Source organism: Pristis pectinata, chromosome 5 (assembly GCF_009764475.1).
Source record: "Pristis pectinata isolate sPriPec2 chromosome 5, sPriPec2.1.pri, whole genome shotgun sequence".
Classification (NCBI taxonomy): Eukaryota; Metazoa; Chordata; class Chondrichthyes; order Rhinopristiformes; family Pristidae; genus Pristis; species Pristis pectinata.
The window spans coordinates 38,346,202-38,363,407 of record NC_067409.1 but is presented as its reverse complement, the minus strand read 5'-3'; the positions used below and the strand labels follow the sequence as shown (position 1 = coordinate 38,363,407).

Sequence of the window (17,206 nt, the reverse complement as noted above, 5' to 3'; positions counted from 1 at the left end):
CAGCTTTGGTTTAAGGTAGAACTGTTGTCTCTGAGTCAGAAAGTTGGGGGTTTCATCCAGTGGTAGAGGTTTGCACCAAATATATATGGACTCTCCTGTGCATGACTGAGGATATGCTGCACTGCAGTCTTATGAATGGGATGTTAACTAGGGCCTGCAGGGGAAAGGAATGATCCCATGGCATTATTTTGATGAAAAGTAAGGGAGTTTTCCACTGTGCTGTGACCAATATTTATTCCTTGATTTAAATGACAAACACAACAGATGATTGGGTCCTTATCATGTTGTTGTTTGAGAGACCATAGAAATGTAGTTCATAAATTGACTGCTGTTTTTCCTGTATTATAGAGTGAACATATTTCAAAAAGTTTCCCCTTAGCTGTAGCTTGCCTTGAAATGTTCCAAGGTTGTTAAAGATTTTATGTCGCTTTAATGAATCTTTCTCCCTTTTGGCTGGCTACCATAATGATAATTTGATAATCAAATTTTTGTAAGGGCTGGAGAAGGCATTACCAAAAATTTGATTTGTGTTCCTTATTGCAATGAAGAACAGACTTCACAAGTCAGAAATCAGCTTCAGAAGCTTAAAATATTGAAGCATCCTAACTATTTTTTAAGTTCACTTCTCTAGATCAAGTAGGTGACTGATCTTTCAAAGTTAACTGTCACTTACCTCCATCAATATGTTTGAATCAAATGTATAATACAATTAATATCCATTTCAGAAGTATTTGGAATGTTTTGAAATGCTTGTTTGATTAGAAACTCTGATAACATTAATTGACAAATTTCCAAATGATAATTAAAATGAACACGAGTCTTCGCTATGATTTGTCACTCAATGTAAATTCAGCTGAACAAATGGTGCTTAATGCTTTCACAAACCTTCAATGTGATGGGTAAGGAGCTCATGCTCATTATGATCTGAAAGTGTGATGCTCATCAGACTGGTCAAGGCTAAAGTATCACTGTGCAATGCCCATGGGTGAAACCGGAATTCAGATCTTTGCATATCCAATGCCTGCTTGAGACACCCACTGCAAAATTGGTTTGCATTGACATTGCTGGCATCTTTACTTAGTATACCAGCAACTAGATAGACTAGATGTACTTATCCAGATGTGAAGCTAGAATGAGCAGGGTTGGTGCCAGCAGTTCCACCATCGGTAGTATCTGTACGAGGCACTGCCTCAAGAAAGCAACATGTATCACCAAAGATCCCCACCATCCGGGCCGTGCCATCTTCTCACAGCTATCATCAGGCAGGAGGTACAGAAGCCTGAAGTCCCATACCACCAAGTTGAAGAACAGCTCCTTTCCTTCAACTATTCAGTTCTTGAACCAATTTGCACAACCATAATCACAACCTCAGTATAGCAACACTATGATCACTTTGCACTTCAATGGACTTCGTTTTTTTTGTTCTAATTGTGTTCTTTCTTGTATAATTTATGTTTTTCTTCTGAATGTTGTATATCTGATGCTATGTGCCTGTGATGCATGTACTTGTGCATATGACAATAAACTCAACTTGGACTTTGACCCCAGGTTCTGCCATCCCTGGTCCCTAACCAGTCAAAGCTACCTGATCTGTTCACCCTTCCTATTTACTTTTCTGATAGTTGCTGCATTGTCAGCTGTGACACCATTTTCAGTCCTGCTTCATCAGCAATCTGTCGGTTTCTTTGCTTCATGGAAATAAGGCAGAAGACTTAATGTAGGAGATTGCAGTGGGCTTCACCATACAGATCCAAAGATTAGTCCTTGTGCTTTGTTTAATATTGAAGATATTTGTATCTGCAGGCTGATGTATCTTTGGCGAAATAGGTATTATGAATGAACTCAAAAAATAATCCAGTAAATCACACATAGTAAACATGCTAAGTGAGGCATAATAATATTCTCAATAAATTGTAATTACTTTGCAAAAAAGAGCTGATGATTTCTTATATTGCAGCTGTGAAGGTGAATTAGTCTATATTACTTTAGAAGTCTGAGCTTTGAATATTGCATTTATATTATTACTTGAATCTCTTCAAGTTAGTAAACTTACCACAAATCGTTTTTCTTACCATTTTGTTCCAGTGTTTCAATTTCCTCTGGAAAATACTGCAGGGCACAGCATCAGGAGTAAATATTGCTTTATACCAAAGCATCTGAAAGGAACATTGGATTTGTAATTTAGGATTAGCAAGAAAACTCATTAGCTTGTGTACATCAGAGAATTGATTTTATGAATGCACTGTTACCTCAATGCAACCATTAATGCCATAAAGTGTGCTTTCCTACCCACACGTTCTTTCAGTATTGTCTGGACAGTTTGGCTTCATTGAAATCTATCTGGCATCTCCCTTTTAAAGCATATGTAGAGAGAGGAAGAGGAGTAATGTTTCAATGTTGAGGATTAATGACATGCCTAAGTTTTTACCTTTTCCAAAAACCTTATATCCAATGAAGGTTGATGGATGGGGTCAGTTCAAGGAGTCATGCCTTTTTGTTACTCAGGTCACAAACTCCAAATTAGTTATAGCGTGGGCTAGAAATTCTTATACATAATGCAATATTTTTGTGCATCAGGAATTTAATCTAAAACCCAATTGCTAAACATGCATTTGCAAGGAGGCTGCTAGGCATGTGCTGTGATATCAAATGGCCACCCCTTCCCCACTGTGTTTGTGCCCTACCTGATTTCCTCCACCTGTTCACAATGGTGGAGGAAAGATCTTCATTTATGTTTCTGTGAATTAGGCCCATTTTATTGTGTGTGGTACCTTGAATGATGGTGGTGCTAGGGGCCCTTGTACATAACTGGCCCCACCCATACCTGAAGATTAATGCAATGCAACATGAAGTAAATTATATCATGCACAATATTTTCCTCATTGATTTCTTCCCAGTGTTGTTCATCGGGGAATCTCACGCTCTCTGGTTTACAGACTGTATGTATGGCAATGAGGTATTTCAGATTTCAAATAGTATCTTCCACAGTTGATCCACAGATGCTGTGTCACAATCATATTCCTCCATTTCCTTCATTAGGATGAATAACCCAATGTATCAAATTGGTCTGAGAGGCCCAATGAAGATATGCAATCACATTATATTAAATAATTTCGAAGAAGTAAATGGGGCAACAAGAAGCAGTAATCTACCCAGATCTTTCACTTGACACTTACCAGGAACTCCAGCCCAGCAAGCGAGAAATTTGCCCTGTGTCCAACATGTTAAACATCGAGGTAAATTTTAATTTTTAGCAGAAGCTCCATTAAATGCTCTCCCTATTTCTAGTTTAAACTGTACAGGAAGCATGCAATGTGATATTCATGAGCTGGCCTTTAGACACCTGGCACAAATAGCTCATTTCACTGTTGGCACAGGGCTTGAGCTGATCTAGTTGTCCTGATAGCTACTAATCCTGGAACAATTAACAATTGCTAAGTGAGAGTGCACTTGATAACAAACCATGACCTCTATTGGTTAATAGTAGTAATAAGACATCTTAGGTGATCTTGAAAGGAATAATAAATGCCCTTGGAACTCCCCACCAACATTGCTGCCCATGATCTTGGAGCTTCCCACAAACATAATGGTACCTCTCTAAATGCTCAGGATGCATTCACGGGAACAAGAGGGCAGGTGGAATCAGCACTAAATGGGATCATTATAGCATTATATCTCGAGAGATGCACAACCGACATCACTGCTCTACCTAGGATCTGTTTGAGAATTCAGCCCTCTGCTGGTGCCTCTGCAGCAAAGTACTTAGATGTTGAATGTTGGACTATAATGCAATTGCAAGGATGCACTGAAGTACAGAGACCATGCTATAAATGTACAGGGGGTTGTTGGGAACACACCTGGAGTACTGTGTAAAATTATCAATTTTTTTAAAAGGAGGAATTACTTGCTTTGGAGGCAGTACAGAACTTGCTACAGGTCTTCCCCAGGTTACAAACACATGGCTCATGGACACCCCTTACATGTGATTTGGGATACTGGAGGGATGGATGGGGATGGATTTGCCAGCTGCTGTGGGGCTGCAGTCATCTGCTGGGTGTGGGTTTCCCTTTCTGTTTTTGTTTAATCTTTTGGTTATCAGTTTAAATATCTCCTTGCATGGCTCAGTGTCTTCTATGAAAACCCACCAATGAAGCCCTTTGGATGTTTTTGTATCACACATGTTGTTTTAAAAAATAGTTGTTACTATTGTTACTGAGTTGATAAGTGCAAGAAATGTTTATGCATTATAAATGTTAAAGCATGGCCATCTCCAACTAATAAGAGCATAACCACTTCCACATGACTTTCAGTATAATTACTGTTAATGAACTTCACACCATCCACATTCCAGGGGTTACCATAGGCCAGAATTATATCAAGACCAGTCACATATATACTCTTGCTACCAGATCAGGTTGGAGTCTGTGAGTGATTTACCTCCTGATTCACCTGATTTAAGCAATCCTCCTGATTCAGGAGATATGTCAAGGATGGGATGGAATACTCTCTACTTACCTGGATGGATGCATCTCTAACACTGGACGGTATTGCATATACTAGCTTAAGCTTTCACTCCCACACCAATCACTGCAATGTGTACCTTCCTCTAAATACACAGCAGTCACTCACCAAGGTTTCTCTCACAGCTCTTCCCAAAACCCCAACCTCAACTACCTATCAGGAGGAGAGTGGAGAACTTTCCAAACTCCCTTTCAGAATACATACCATCATGTTTTGGAAATATATCACCAAACCTTCTTTACCACTCAGTCAAACTGTGGGGCTTCTTATGCAGAAGGAAATAGGAAATGCCTTCATCAGTAGGTCTCCAGTTGTTCAAGAAGGTGTCTGATCACCTTTCTTTCAAATGTAGTTAAGGATAGGAAATAATAGTGTTCCCCACATCCCTGATAAGAATGTATTTTTTTTTAAAGAAGTAGTTCTTTCTTGTTGCTTTTTATCATAAGTTTATTCTGCAGTTTATTGCCTAACCCATTTGCCATTTGATTCTGATGTCAGGAATTGTCCAGTACGTTAAAGGAAATGATGTGGATCTCTCCAACAGTACAACAGTACCAGCTCTTCTGAAATTAACAGCATCTGTCAATTCATAGGGATTGATATTATACTTATAGAAGTGGTATTTACTACTGAGCATAAAAGAAATACCTGAGTATAGAGTGAAAATTATCACTGATGGAATCCCATGAAATTAGAAGGTTGACAGTATTTATAGCCTCTTTTCAAAAAACAAAATTCAATGTAATTCTGTTTTGGAACTTTTTACTTCTCAATTTTTATTCTCAATCCAAAGAACTCACTATCTATTTACAGCATGCTAGCAAAGCCACTAGTGTACAATGATCGTATTATCTACTGTATCTTAAGATTAGCCTGACGTAACGTTGAAGCATTAAGATCACCACCAGTGGACAATAAGACTGCTCTATATGGGATATCTAATGGAATGTGTTCTTCAGTTTATGTGACATTTCTAAAACTATGAGCAACAGATGCTTCACTTTCCATCTGTGTCCTGAAAAATTAAGCAAGGCAGTACCCCAAAGCATCTAGTATTTGACTTTCAGGTGGCTTTGCATTAGAATTATTTTCTATTCAAGGGAAATGTTTTCAATAGATGATGCCAAGAAGCTATAATTGTTCTGGAAATTTGGCTTGTCAACTCGTGTATTCACAAAAATCTTGGCAATCGTTATAGGACTTTTGACATGGTGAAGATTGCAGCTGGCCCAATAACACCGCATAAGTGTAGCGTAAGTTTCCTAAACTGTTAAATATGAAAGTCCTATTTTTAAAATAAATCAGCTTTCTTCTCTCTTCTAAGACACCACTGCTGGCTGATGTACTGTTTCAAGGATTCTTTTGGTATCTCACTGAAGTGGTCATCCATTTTGTGTGAGCCTAAGCACTAAGTATCAGCAGGCCTTTTCAAATGACGGCATGGCATCCTGTCTTCACTTGGCAACAACTTTTCTAGAAGGAATGACTTGATTGTGTTCACGACTGTGAAGGCTGACCAGTTTTCCTCTGTCCTACTCTCAGACTGATATTATTCCTGCAACTGCTGTTAAACTGAGATCAGTTACTTCTGCAGGGGATGAGATCAGGTTGATTAGTGCCTTTGCATTTGCCCATAAAGAAAGTTTAATTTTAAGGATGAAGGTAAAACTTGTCTCTTTACACGTGCAAAGTTCTTGCTTATGACTGCTGTACATAATTTTATAGTGGTAAATGCACCATGTAAAATGCCTTACTTGGAAAGCTGACATGAAAAAGCCGATGGCCTTTGTCACTTTATAAGGAAGGAAAATTCAGTGTGGAGAAAGGACTTGTATTTGTTCACTTTGTCCTTGTTTTCAAGCTCTGAGAAAATGTTTGTATGTAAAAGCTGCTTTGGGGAACCATCCAATTGTACATTGATGAGATAGCCAGACAAAACCATACTGTGAAATTCTGGGGTTAATTGTCTGATCCTCACTTGTTTCAATTGGTTACTCACATCAACTTCAAATTCTATGTACACATTTCCCATGTTATTTGCTTTCATATCAAGAATGTCTCCATTTCTGAATGCATCCTATGATCATCCAGCTCTGATCTGCTGGTATGACATATCATTGTCAGCAAAATTTCACTCGTGTGTCTTCCATTTTCGGACTTCTTATCTAAACTACTCTACCTTGCTTGACCCTCTGACTGCATTCCCTTCTGCCATCACACTTTCAAAAGGCTTCCTAAAACCTATGGCCACGTTTTCTGATTACTTCACTTTCTACTTGAGAATTGTTCCAAGCTGCTATTTCAAGGTATAGTGACACTAAATTGATGTTGTTAACATCATGCAAAGGTTTTTTTTAGTGAATTTGTTAAGTTATAAGATTTTTTTAAAAATTGGAATTGAACACAAGCATCTCCTGTGAAGTCTCTTCAAGGTCTGCCCACTTTGAAGAAGCTTTCACCTTCTCTTTGATGGGAGTTCTGTGAGTCCCTCTCTCACTGCTTCCCTTCTGTAGTTTCTGCTGCTTTTCTGTTCTTCGACCAAGTTCTTACTAAAACTCGCTACTGCAGCCACGTGTCCTTCCTCAGCAATTGCCTTCGTTGCCATCTTCTCCCGGGTGGCTTCCAGCTCCGTTTTCAGGCTTCCCAGTGCAATCCCAGCCAGAATCCCAGTTATGTACATTCTACCCACCACGTCTCTCTTTGGTTTTCCCTCCATATCCTACGCTCCATCATCTTGGCCATACATCGGTACCTTCTGTCCCTTTCTCTCTCTCCCACAGCTCCAGGCCTCACTTTTCCAAATGTGCCATGGTCCCTAATTCTTCTTGGTCCTCCACTGGATCCACTCCCCAAACCAGGGGTTCTTCATGCTCCTGGCTTTCATGAAGGATTGGAAACTTGTCCGCCTCCAGGCCCCCGACGCTGCGCGGGGGGGAACCTCACTCTTCCCTGTCGCCGATCTTGCCATACCCCCCACCTACCTCTGATCCCATATCACACCCCCAGCCCAAACACCACTTCCTTCTCCCTCCCCAAACACATATTTTGGTTCCGTCTTCACAAAAGGGAGCACAGATAACTTTCTAGATATGTTAAGGCACCAAGGGTTTAGGGAGAAGGAAGAACTGAAAAGCATTGAGGGTCGGCACGGTAGCGTAGTGGTTAGTGCGATGCTATTACAGTGCCAGCGATCAGGGTTCGATTCCCGTTGCTGTCTGTAAGGAGTTTGTACGTTCTCCTGTGTCTGCGTGGGTTTCCTCCAGGTGTTCGGGTTTCCTCCCACATTCTAAAGACGTACGGATAGGTTAATTTGGGTTTAAAATGGGCGGCGCGGACTCGTTGGGCCAAAAGGGCCTGTTACCACGCTGTAAATAAAATTTAATTTAATTTAATCAGTATTAGTAAAGAAATAGTTCTGGGGAAATTAATTGGGCAAAAGGCTGACAGATCCCTGGGGCCTGATTGTCTGCATCCCAGAAGTATCCCCAGAAGTAGCAGATATATGGGTGGTCATCTTCCAAAACTATTTAGACTCTGGAGATATTTATTCCAATTGGAGGCTGGCAAGTGTAACCCCACTATTTAAAAATGAAGAAGAGAAAAAAATAAGGAATTACAGCCTAACATCAATATTGGGGAAATCCACGGTAGTGTAGTGGTTAGCGTAATGCTATTACAGCGCCAGCGACCTGGGTTAGATTCCGGCCACTGTCAGTAAGGAGTTTGTACGTTCTCCCTGTGTCTGCGTGGGTTTCCTCCGGGGCTCCGGTTTCCTCCCACATTCCAAAGACGTACGGGTTAGGAAGTTGTGGGCACACAATGTTGGCGCCAGAAGTGTGGCGACACTTGCGGGCTGCCCCCAGAACACTCTACGCAGAATAATATATTTCACTGTGTGTTTCGATGTACATGTGACTCATAAAGATATATCTTATAAAAGATGCAATAGCAGAACACTTGGAACACATCAACAGGATTGGACAAAATCAACGCGGGTTTATGAAAGGGAAATCATGCTTAAAACTCTATTTGAGTTTTTTGAAGATGTAACTTGTAGAATAGTTAAGAGAGAACAAGTGGATGTGGTGAATTTGAACTTTCAGAAGGCTTTTGATAATGTTAGTGTGAAAGGGGATTTGGATTAATATATTGGCATGGACTGAGAATTGGTTGACAGGCACAAAACAGAGAGCAGGAACATACATGGAACATAGAACATAGAGCAGTACAGCACAGGAACTGGCCCTTTGGCCCACATTATCTGGGCCAAATTAAACTAAACTTATCCTCCTGCACACGATCCATATGCCTGCACGCTCATGTCCCTGTCTAGATACTTCTTAAGTGCCACTGTCGTTTCTGCTTCCACCGCAACCCCTGGCAGTGTGTTCCAGACACCTAGCACTCTCTGTAAAAAAAAACTTACCCCACCTCACTTTAAAGTTATGTCCTTTAATATTTGACATGTCTATCCTGGGAAAAAAGACTCTGACTATCTACCCAATCTATGCCTCTCAGAACTTCATAAATCAATGGATCTTTTCCAGTTGATAGGCAGAGGCGAGTGGTGTGCTGCAGGGATCAGTGCTTAGACCTCAGCTATTTACAATGAAATGGTGCAGGGAACTAAATGTAACATTTCCATGTTTGTAGATGACACCAGGCTGGGGGAGGATTGAGGGAAGGGATGGGGTTTTGGTAGGAATGTGAGCTGTGAAGAGCATGCAAAGAGACTCCAAAGTAATCTAGACTAGTTATCTGAGTGGGCAAATGCACAGCAGGACAGCAGGTGCAACTTAAATGGATAAATGTCATGTTATCAACTTTGATTCCAAAAACAGAAAGGTAGATTATTATTACCTGAAATGTGATAGATTGGGAAAAGAGAAGGTGCAATACGACCTGGGTGTCCTGTATGCCAGTCACTGACAGCAAGTGTTCAGGTGCAGCAAGCAATTAGCAAGCCTTTATTGCAAATGTATTTGAGTTCAGGAACAGATGTTTTGATGTAGTTTTATAGGGCCCAGGTGTGTCCCCATCCGGAGTTTTGTGTGCAATTTTGTTCTCCCAATCTGAGGAAGAATGTTCTTGCCATAGAGAGAATGCAACAAACTTTTACTAGACTGATTCCTGAGATGGCTGGGCTTGCATCTGAGGAAAGATTGGGTTGGTTAGGTCTATATTCAATGGAGTATAGAAGAGTGAGGGGGATCTGATAGAAACCTATAAAATTCTAACAAGACTAGACAGACTAACTACAGGAAGATTATTCCTGATGGCTGGAGAGTCCAGAACTAGGGTTCAAAGACTCAGGATGCAATGCATCCTATTTAGAACTGAGATCAGAAGAATTTTTTTCATTCAGAGGTGAACCTGTTCATTCTCTACCACAAAAGGTGGTTTGATCAAGAAGGAGGTAGATATATTAAAGCGAAATGGATCAAGAGATATGGGGAGATGGTGGGTACAGAGTACCGAAGTGTTGAATGGGGGAGCTCCTATGTTTCCATGTTTCCTAGAATGATGTTTCAGATCATGTTTCCAGATGTTTATGAAATGGTCACTCCTGTAAACTCATATTATGAGCTTAAAATTCTACTTTTCCTCATCACAAATAACTATTTCTACTCTGTTGGCTGGTAAGTGCTAGAGGATAGTTATTTAATAAAATAAAAGACCATTTAATCATTTCATCATATGACAGCAGTAAACAGATCTACTAGCATAATCCATTTTGCATGTTTTGGTATTCTGATAAACAACATTTAAATGCTCAAATACCTGACCAGTAGTGTTCTGGAGGCGAGAATCTTGATGACTGCGGAGTTGTTGGGAAGCCATCGTAGGAACTAATACTCAGAAAAGGAAGTATTGCATGTAAGGCTGTTTTGACCTAAACCAGATTATTCACAACTTCAAAGTCTTGTTCAGCCCTAGTCTGTAATTTAGTTACCAGGACTTTTGTCTCTGAGTCAGAAAGCTGTAGTTTTGATTTTTATTCCAGAAACTTGGGTTCAAAAATTTACATCAGTACTCCAGTGCCACAGTGAGGGAGTGCTACGTTGTCAAGGCTCTTGTCTTTCAGATAAGTTGAAAGCAAAGGCTTTGTTTGCTCTCAAGTTCATGTGAAACTTGATCCCAAACAATTATTTTGAAAGAAATTTATCTCCAGCGCTTTGACCAATTTATATTCCTCAATCAACATTTTGGAACAGATAATCTAGTCATTATTGTATTCCTGTTTTTAGAGAGTTGCTGCCCACAAAATGATTCTATGATTTCTACAACACAATATTTATTCCACTTTAAAGGTTTTCCATTGGCTGTAAAAAAATGTTTGGGATCCCCTGAAAGGGATGTGAAAGATGGTAACTAAATGCAACGATATTTGTTTTAATAAAACAACAGCTTACATATACCTTTATGTGTCTCTTCCAGGCTTCATTGAAAGTCAACTGCATACCTTTGTGATCTCCCAACTCAACTGCTCTAGTGCTCAAACAAAGGCAAAATATTTCCAACAATGGAAATAAGAAATGCAAACAGAAAATTCTGAATACACACTGCAGTCATGCAGCAGATGCTTTTATTACTTACTTTCTTATTATGACACAGAAGGAGACCACTTAGCCCATTGAGTCCCTGCTGGCTGACAACAGAGCAATTCCATTAACCCCATATGCCCTCTTTTTTTTCTTTTGTAACATGTTTTCTCTCACATGTCCATCAACTCCTCTTTGATTCTTTTGCCATCTACCCACACTAAGGGGTAATTTTCAGTGGCTAATTAACCTACCAGCTCATCTGTCAGACCTGGGAGGAAGTCAGAACACCTGGGGTAAACTCATGTGTTCCTAGGGAGAACATGCAAACTGGACACAGAGAGCACTTAAGGTCAGGGTCAAATCTGAATCCTAGGAGCTGTGAGGCAGCAGTAGCAGCTATTATTTCAGTTTACTCTGATCTTTGATTTGCTCCAAAACTTCAAAATGTGTTTGCTACCGGCTTTGGAGTGCTGGACTATTTGTCTTTTTATTTGATTTGTTTGTTTGACATTTTTATACAGTTGTTCCAGAAGATGGTAAATTCTTCAAGTGATAGTAAGTACTAAAGTATCTTATGCAATTGATAGCAGAGGAAATAAAAGCTGACTTATTAGGTACCTAAGAAGTGATAAATTGTCCACTTGGAAAACTAAGCATTGCAATTCTTGGTTGTTGACTGTAATGGTGTCCTTTCTGCTAACCTATCTGTTATTGGACTTTTATGCTGTCCAATTATTTCATACAACTTTTCATTTTCCAACCTAGACACATCACCGCTGCAAGAGAAGGACTAAGGAGAAAGTGAATGGAACCTTTCTCCAAGAAAATCAAACATTTGATTTTTAATTTAGAAGTAAAAGCATTGAAAATGTGTTTAATTTATGTTAATAGAGATAAGAGTAGAATGTCAGCAATCCTTTAGTTTAATAATCATTACTTATTTTGACCAAGATTTGATTATTATACATTCAGTTGGCTTAGGTTCCAGTTCATGAATTAAAATACATCCCTGATTCCTGATATGGGAAGTGGTCTTTTGATATGATGTTGGAATGAAACACGGTGGTCTTTTGATATGATGTTGGAATGAAGCTACGTAAATCACACACATTTAAAATGTAAATGCAATAATGGACAGAACAGTATGCTACATTTTACATATTTTTCCATTGCTATCTAAATACTTTCTGCCTAATGGAAGCAAATAACTCCAGTTCCTCTTGGACTTGCAATTTTTATTTTATTTCACAGGGAGAGATCAGCCTATCCCAGTTATCCTTAGGCATGACACAATGGGTATAGGGAGAATGGAGGTGCAGGTATGTTGTATAATTACTATTTTAAAGATATTTCCTATTTTATGTAATATCCATTATGTAGTATTAGCAAATTAATAAAATAAAAATGTCAAATTTGTAGTGAAAATAAACAGTATATCTTTGGAATTAAATATTCCAGAACAAAGTTTTATTTTTATATGACCATAATTTTTTCATGTTCAGTATATTGTTTATCTAGTTGAAATTGTTCATAATCAATACATTCATCTATTCTGATATTCTGCAAGTGTGTTGTTCTTTTATGTTTTATGGCAAATATTTCCTCCTCAATGTATTGTCATTTATAGCATAATGTGGAGCTAGTGACTGGAATGCTGTTTTGCCAATTGTCATATGTTTTTTTCATGTGTCTCAAGACAAAATGCCATAAAGCTCCTTCATTCATTTTCCTCTACCAGAGTGGCAATAATTCCCTTTTAGACCATTTACTGGAGCTTTTCAAACTATTTTCTTACATTTGACACTTATGTGAAATAGAGATGTCATGGAAAATGTGCCTGTGATGTGTTTAAAAGCCATGGTTACTTACTTGTGTTAGTTATTTGATGACCAGTGCTTTAAATCACAGTTTATTATTTTTAAGTATCACTTTACTAGTCTGGGGGGGCTGCAACACACCAATGAACTGACTCAGAGTGATAAGATGTAAGTTTGTCTTTAACATCCCAATTTTATCTGAACAGAAAGCAGGATATTTCTGGTAACATGTAGGATGAGAGGCAATGCAAACTCAGTGGAGCAATTTTAAAGGAGGTGCAAGGATAAAGAGGCAGCAACAATGCAATTATTGGTATACTGGGAGAATTGATGAGTAAGTGTGAGTAGAGCTGGAATAAAGAATATTCTACAAATCCCATGACAAATACCAGGCACACTTAAGATTCATTAGGATTCCATTTACTTTGATGAAATGAGTATAAAGGAGGAAGTTATTCACATGCGATCTGGTTTCAACCATATACACAATGGTGGTAGATGGGAACTGTTGTTTTCTCCTCATCAAGGAAGAAATGAAGGACCTCAGGCTATTCTGATGCAGATGGAGATGTAGAGGAATTGGATATCCATGGTTGAAAAGAGATGGTTATGGCAAGAAAGCTGGAGGTTGTTAAAGAAGAGGAAATCATTAGAAGAATCATATATAGCTAAATTTTGTATTGGTCATAGACTTTGAAATTGTACTCCCTTTGTTTCAGATCATTTAAATATAACAAAAAAAAGCATTGATCCTAATTCCTACTCTTGGGGACCTCAATGAGTAATTCTCTCCATTCAGAAAAATATCCATCCACCACTATTCTCTGTCTACAATCTCTTAGACAATCATGTTCTCAGTTTACCACTGATGTTTATTACCACTTGCTTCTGTTTCTGAGTAAGTATATGAGATACTTAAATAGAGTACTCTTGAAATACATATATACATTTTCTGCTCTAGCTTCAAGGCTCTCTTTTAATTTATCAAAGAATTCAATTGGGTTAGTCAGATATGATTGTCTTGTAAAAATTCAGTTTGGCTTATTATCCGATGTTTACCTAGGTGAGAACTAATTTTGGCATTGTAAATGTCTCTAGTAATCTACAATCAATGTTACATGCTAATTCAATCCCATACTCCATTAAAGACATCTGCCCTGCAGTTGAATTTTGAGGCCATCCAGTTTAGTAATCTATGAACTAGTTGAGCATATTTAGAGTGATACAACTGATTGTTAGTGACAAATAAAATCCTTTTCATCTATCCATTTTCAAATATGTGGAGGCAATAACTTGTCCTCAATAGTAAATGTATTTATATTTATTTTAACCGTAACATGAACTTTTATTACCGTATTAAATAGTTTTCAGTTAAATATCAATAAATACTACTTATTTTATTAAGATGATTCTGCATTGTTTTCCGACATTTATTCCCACATGTTTAAATATCATGGTCCTGTGCGATTTTTATGAAACAGATTTCATGGTAATTATTCCAGGATAATGCTCATAGGTGTTCCCTTAATTCTGATCTGATTGAAGTTTGTATGGTCAACAAATTTGCAGTGACAACTGGGGATGGGCACCAATATCTATTGCTTCTGTGCTGATTCTCTTGAAATATGTTATTGCTCCCCTTTTCAAGTCTTTCTTCATGCCCACCCTTGGTTATTCCGTTATCTCTTATTTCTTTTCCCATATATTATTTTACAATTTTTGTAACAACCCTGGATTTATCAAATGCCTTTTTTTAAAGTCTCAATTTCGTTTTAATTTCTCAACTCAACTAAAATTCCAGCGTTTCCAAAACTAACTGAACTTTTTATGGACAATGTCTTTGTCCTAGACAGCACCCGCTTAAATAATTCTTGTTATTTTGCATTGCACCCATTTACTTAACAGATTTTGTTTCAGAATTATTTGGGTTAGTTTCCTTTAATTTTATTAAAATTGGCTTATTTCTGGTTAAGTTTCCTCTTTTTTCTTGCACATTTCTCCACAGTCCTTTTCTCTTCCTGAATTTAATTTATGTTGTTTTTCAACGCTATGATCTGAATGAGAAACTTACAAATGCTTGTTCTGGCAAACCTACAAATGATTGTCAGCCCAGACCGTGGAAATTGACAGCTAAATCTCTTATAGCCCATTTTCTTTGGATTTCTCTTTCATTAGAAATCAAAAGGTGCCGCAGATGATATGGGTGCCTCTTTGTTCTGGTTATCCAGACTCAGTCCTGACCTCTGGTGGAGTTTGTGGAGTGGAGTATGTGGAGTTTGCATGTTCTTCCTATGATCACCTTCCTAAGATTTGCTGATTGAGGGGTTAATCGGTTACTGTAAATTATTTTTAGTGAAGATAGGTAGTAGAAGAATCAGGGTAGAAATTTTTGACGTGTGAGAGAGGGCAGGTTACAGGATAAAAGGAGCTGATGATGGCTGGCATAGACTCAAAGGGCAAAATGGCCTTCTAGATTACGACATGGAAATATTAAATTCCTCAGATACTGCCTTATGTTCCTTGCATATTTGCATGAGGAAAATATGAAGGAAACATAAGGCAGTATCTGAGGGAAAAATACTGAAATTGGGGCCTGGAATTTTATTGCCTCAAAGGGAGGCAAAGTGAAAGGGTGGTTGTAGAGTATGCCTATGATAGTTATAGTCAATGAATAACTAGAGCAACAGTTAGCAGTGTCCAAGGCCCCAGGCCCTTTTCCTTACACTTAACATCATGTTCTGCACAATTGCAGTTTGTACAAATGGACGTTTTAGATGAATCCAGAGCAAAATTTAGGTCCAGAGGATCGTGGGAAAGAGGAGACTGATATTGGGCCTCTAAGTTTGAGTTGGGGACATGGTATGGGGTCCAGTCGGGGGCCAGATGGAGCTTCAATTATGGGTACAGTTGGATTAGGGCCAGAGCTGTAGGGAGTTGGGGTAAAAAGTGAGGGCAACCAAAACTTTCTTTTGACATTTGGAAGAACAAGAAGTAGGCATTCAGCCCCTGCTATTTGGCAAGATCATGGCTGATCTGCTACCTCAAGAGCATTTGCCTGCCCTTTTCACACATCCTTTCATTCTTTTAATATTCAGAAATCTATTGATCTCTGATTCTCTACCCCTAGGGTAGAGAATACCAAAGATTCACTGTTTGTGAGTGAAGATGTTTCTCCTCATTTCAATCCTAAATGGTCTACCAATTGCTTTTAGAGTATGGCACTTATTTCTCAAATCCTTAGCCGGGGGAGTTGTCCTCCTCTCCCATCCCCAATTTACCCCGCCCATCCCATCCTTCTAAGAAATCTGAACATTTTCATGAGTTTACCACTGAACGTTAGAGAATAGAGACATAGTCTACTCAATCTGTTTTCATGTGACAGGTCTGCCATCCCAGGAACCAGCCTGGTGAATCTTCACTTCACTCGCTCTATGGCAAATATATCCTTTTTCTACCTAGGAAGAACAAAATGGTACACAATACTCCACTGTGTATAATTGTGTGAAGAGACTTACACTCATATACCCAAATCTTCTAACAATAAAGGCCAACCTGCCATTTGCCTTTTTAATTGTGTGCTGCACCCAAGCTCCCTTTGAACATTGACATTTCCCAATTTATTAACAATTAAAACAGTTCTGTTTTTTCTTCAAAGTGGATAACCTCACCCATTTCCACATTGTACTCTACCTGCCAGTTGTGCTCACTCACTTAGCTTGTCAATATCTTTTAAAGTCTCATTGCATTGTCATCATGATTCACATTCCCTCTTAGTTTCAGTTAGCAGCAGAATTGGAAATGTTATAAATGGTCCCCTCAGCCAAATTGTTGATTGTGAATAGTTGGGGCTGAACCACTGATCTCTACCTCACCCAGCTAGACAGATCTTGCCCCCCATGAAGGACCTGTTTATTGCTACTTTATTTTCCATTAACTAGTTCTCAGTCATGCTAGCTTATTGCTCCCAATTCCATGTGCTCTAACCTTGTTCAATAATCTCCTGTGTGGGATCTTATCAAGAATCTGAAAATCCACAAGTACCACTTCCATTGGATCCTCCTTATCTACTCTTCTAAATGATCTCCAAAGAACTCCATTGGTTGAACATGTTCACCCTTTTATTAATCCATGTTGACTCTGTTCAGTCATATTATTTAATGAGTGTCTTGATATCACATCCTTTATAAAAGATTCCAACATTTTCTCTACTTTTGTTGTCAGCCTGATAGGTCAGTAGTTCCCTATTTGCTACCCTCCAATCTGCAGGGTCTATTCCAGAATTTGTAGGATTTTGGAAGATAATAACCAGAACATAGACTAACT

At 38.7% G+C, this 17,206-nt stretch overlaps 1 protein-coding gene across 1 annotated transcript in view; it reads left to right on the top strand.

Annotated features, from left to right (window-relative positions):
* The window catches only part of LOC127570580 (G patch domain-containing protein 8), a 554,058-nt gene that overhangs the window by 73,786 nt on the left and 463,066 nt on the right, over window positions 1-17,206 (top strand). Inside the window, exon 3 of the mRNA XM_052016258.1 lies at window positions 12,318-12,385. Within this exon, the coding sequence (XP_051872218.1) occupies window positions 12,318-12,385 (68 nt within the window). The remainder of the gene's footprint in view (window positions 1-12,317; window positions 12,386-17,206) is intronic.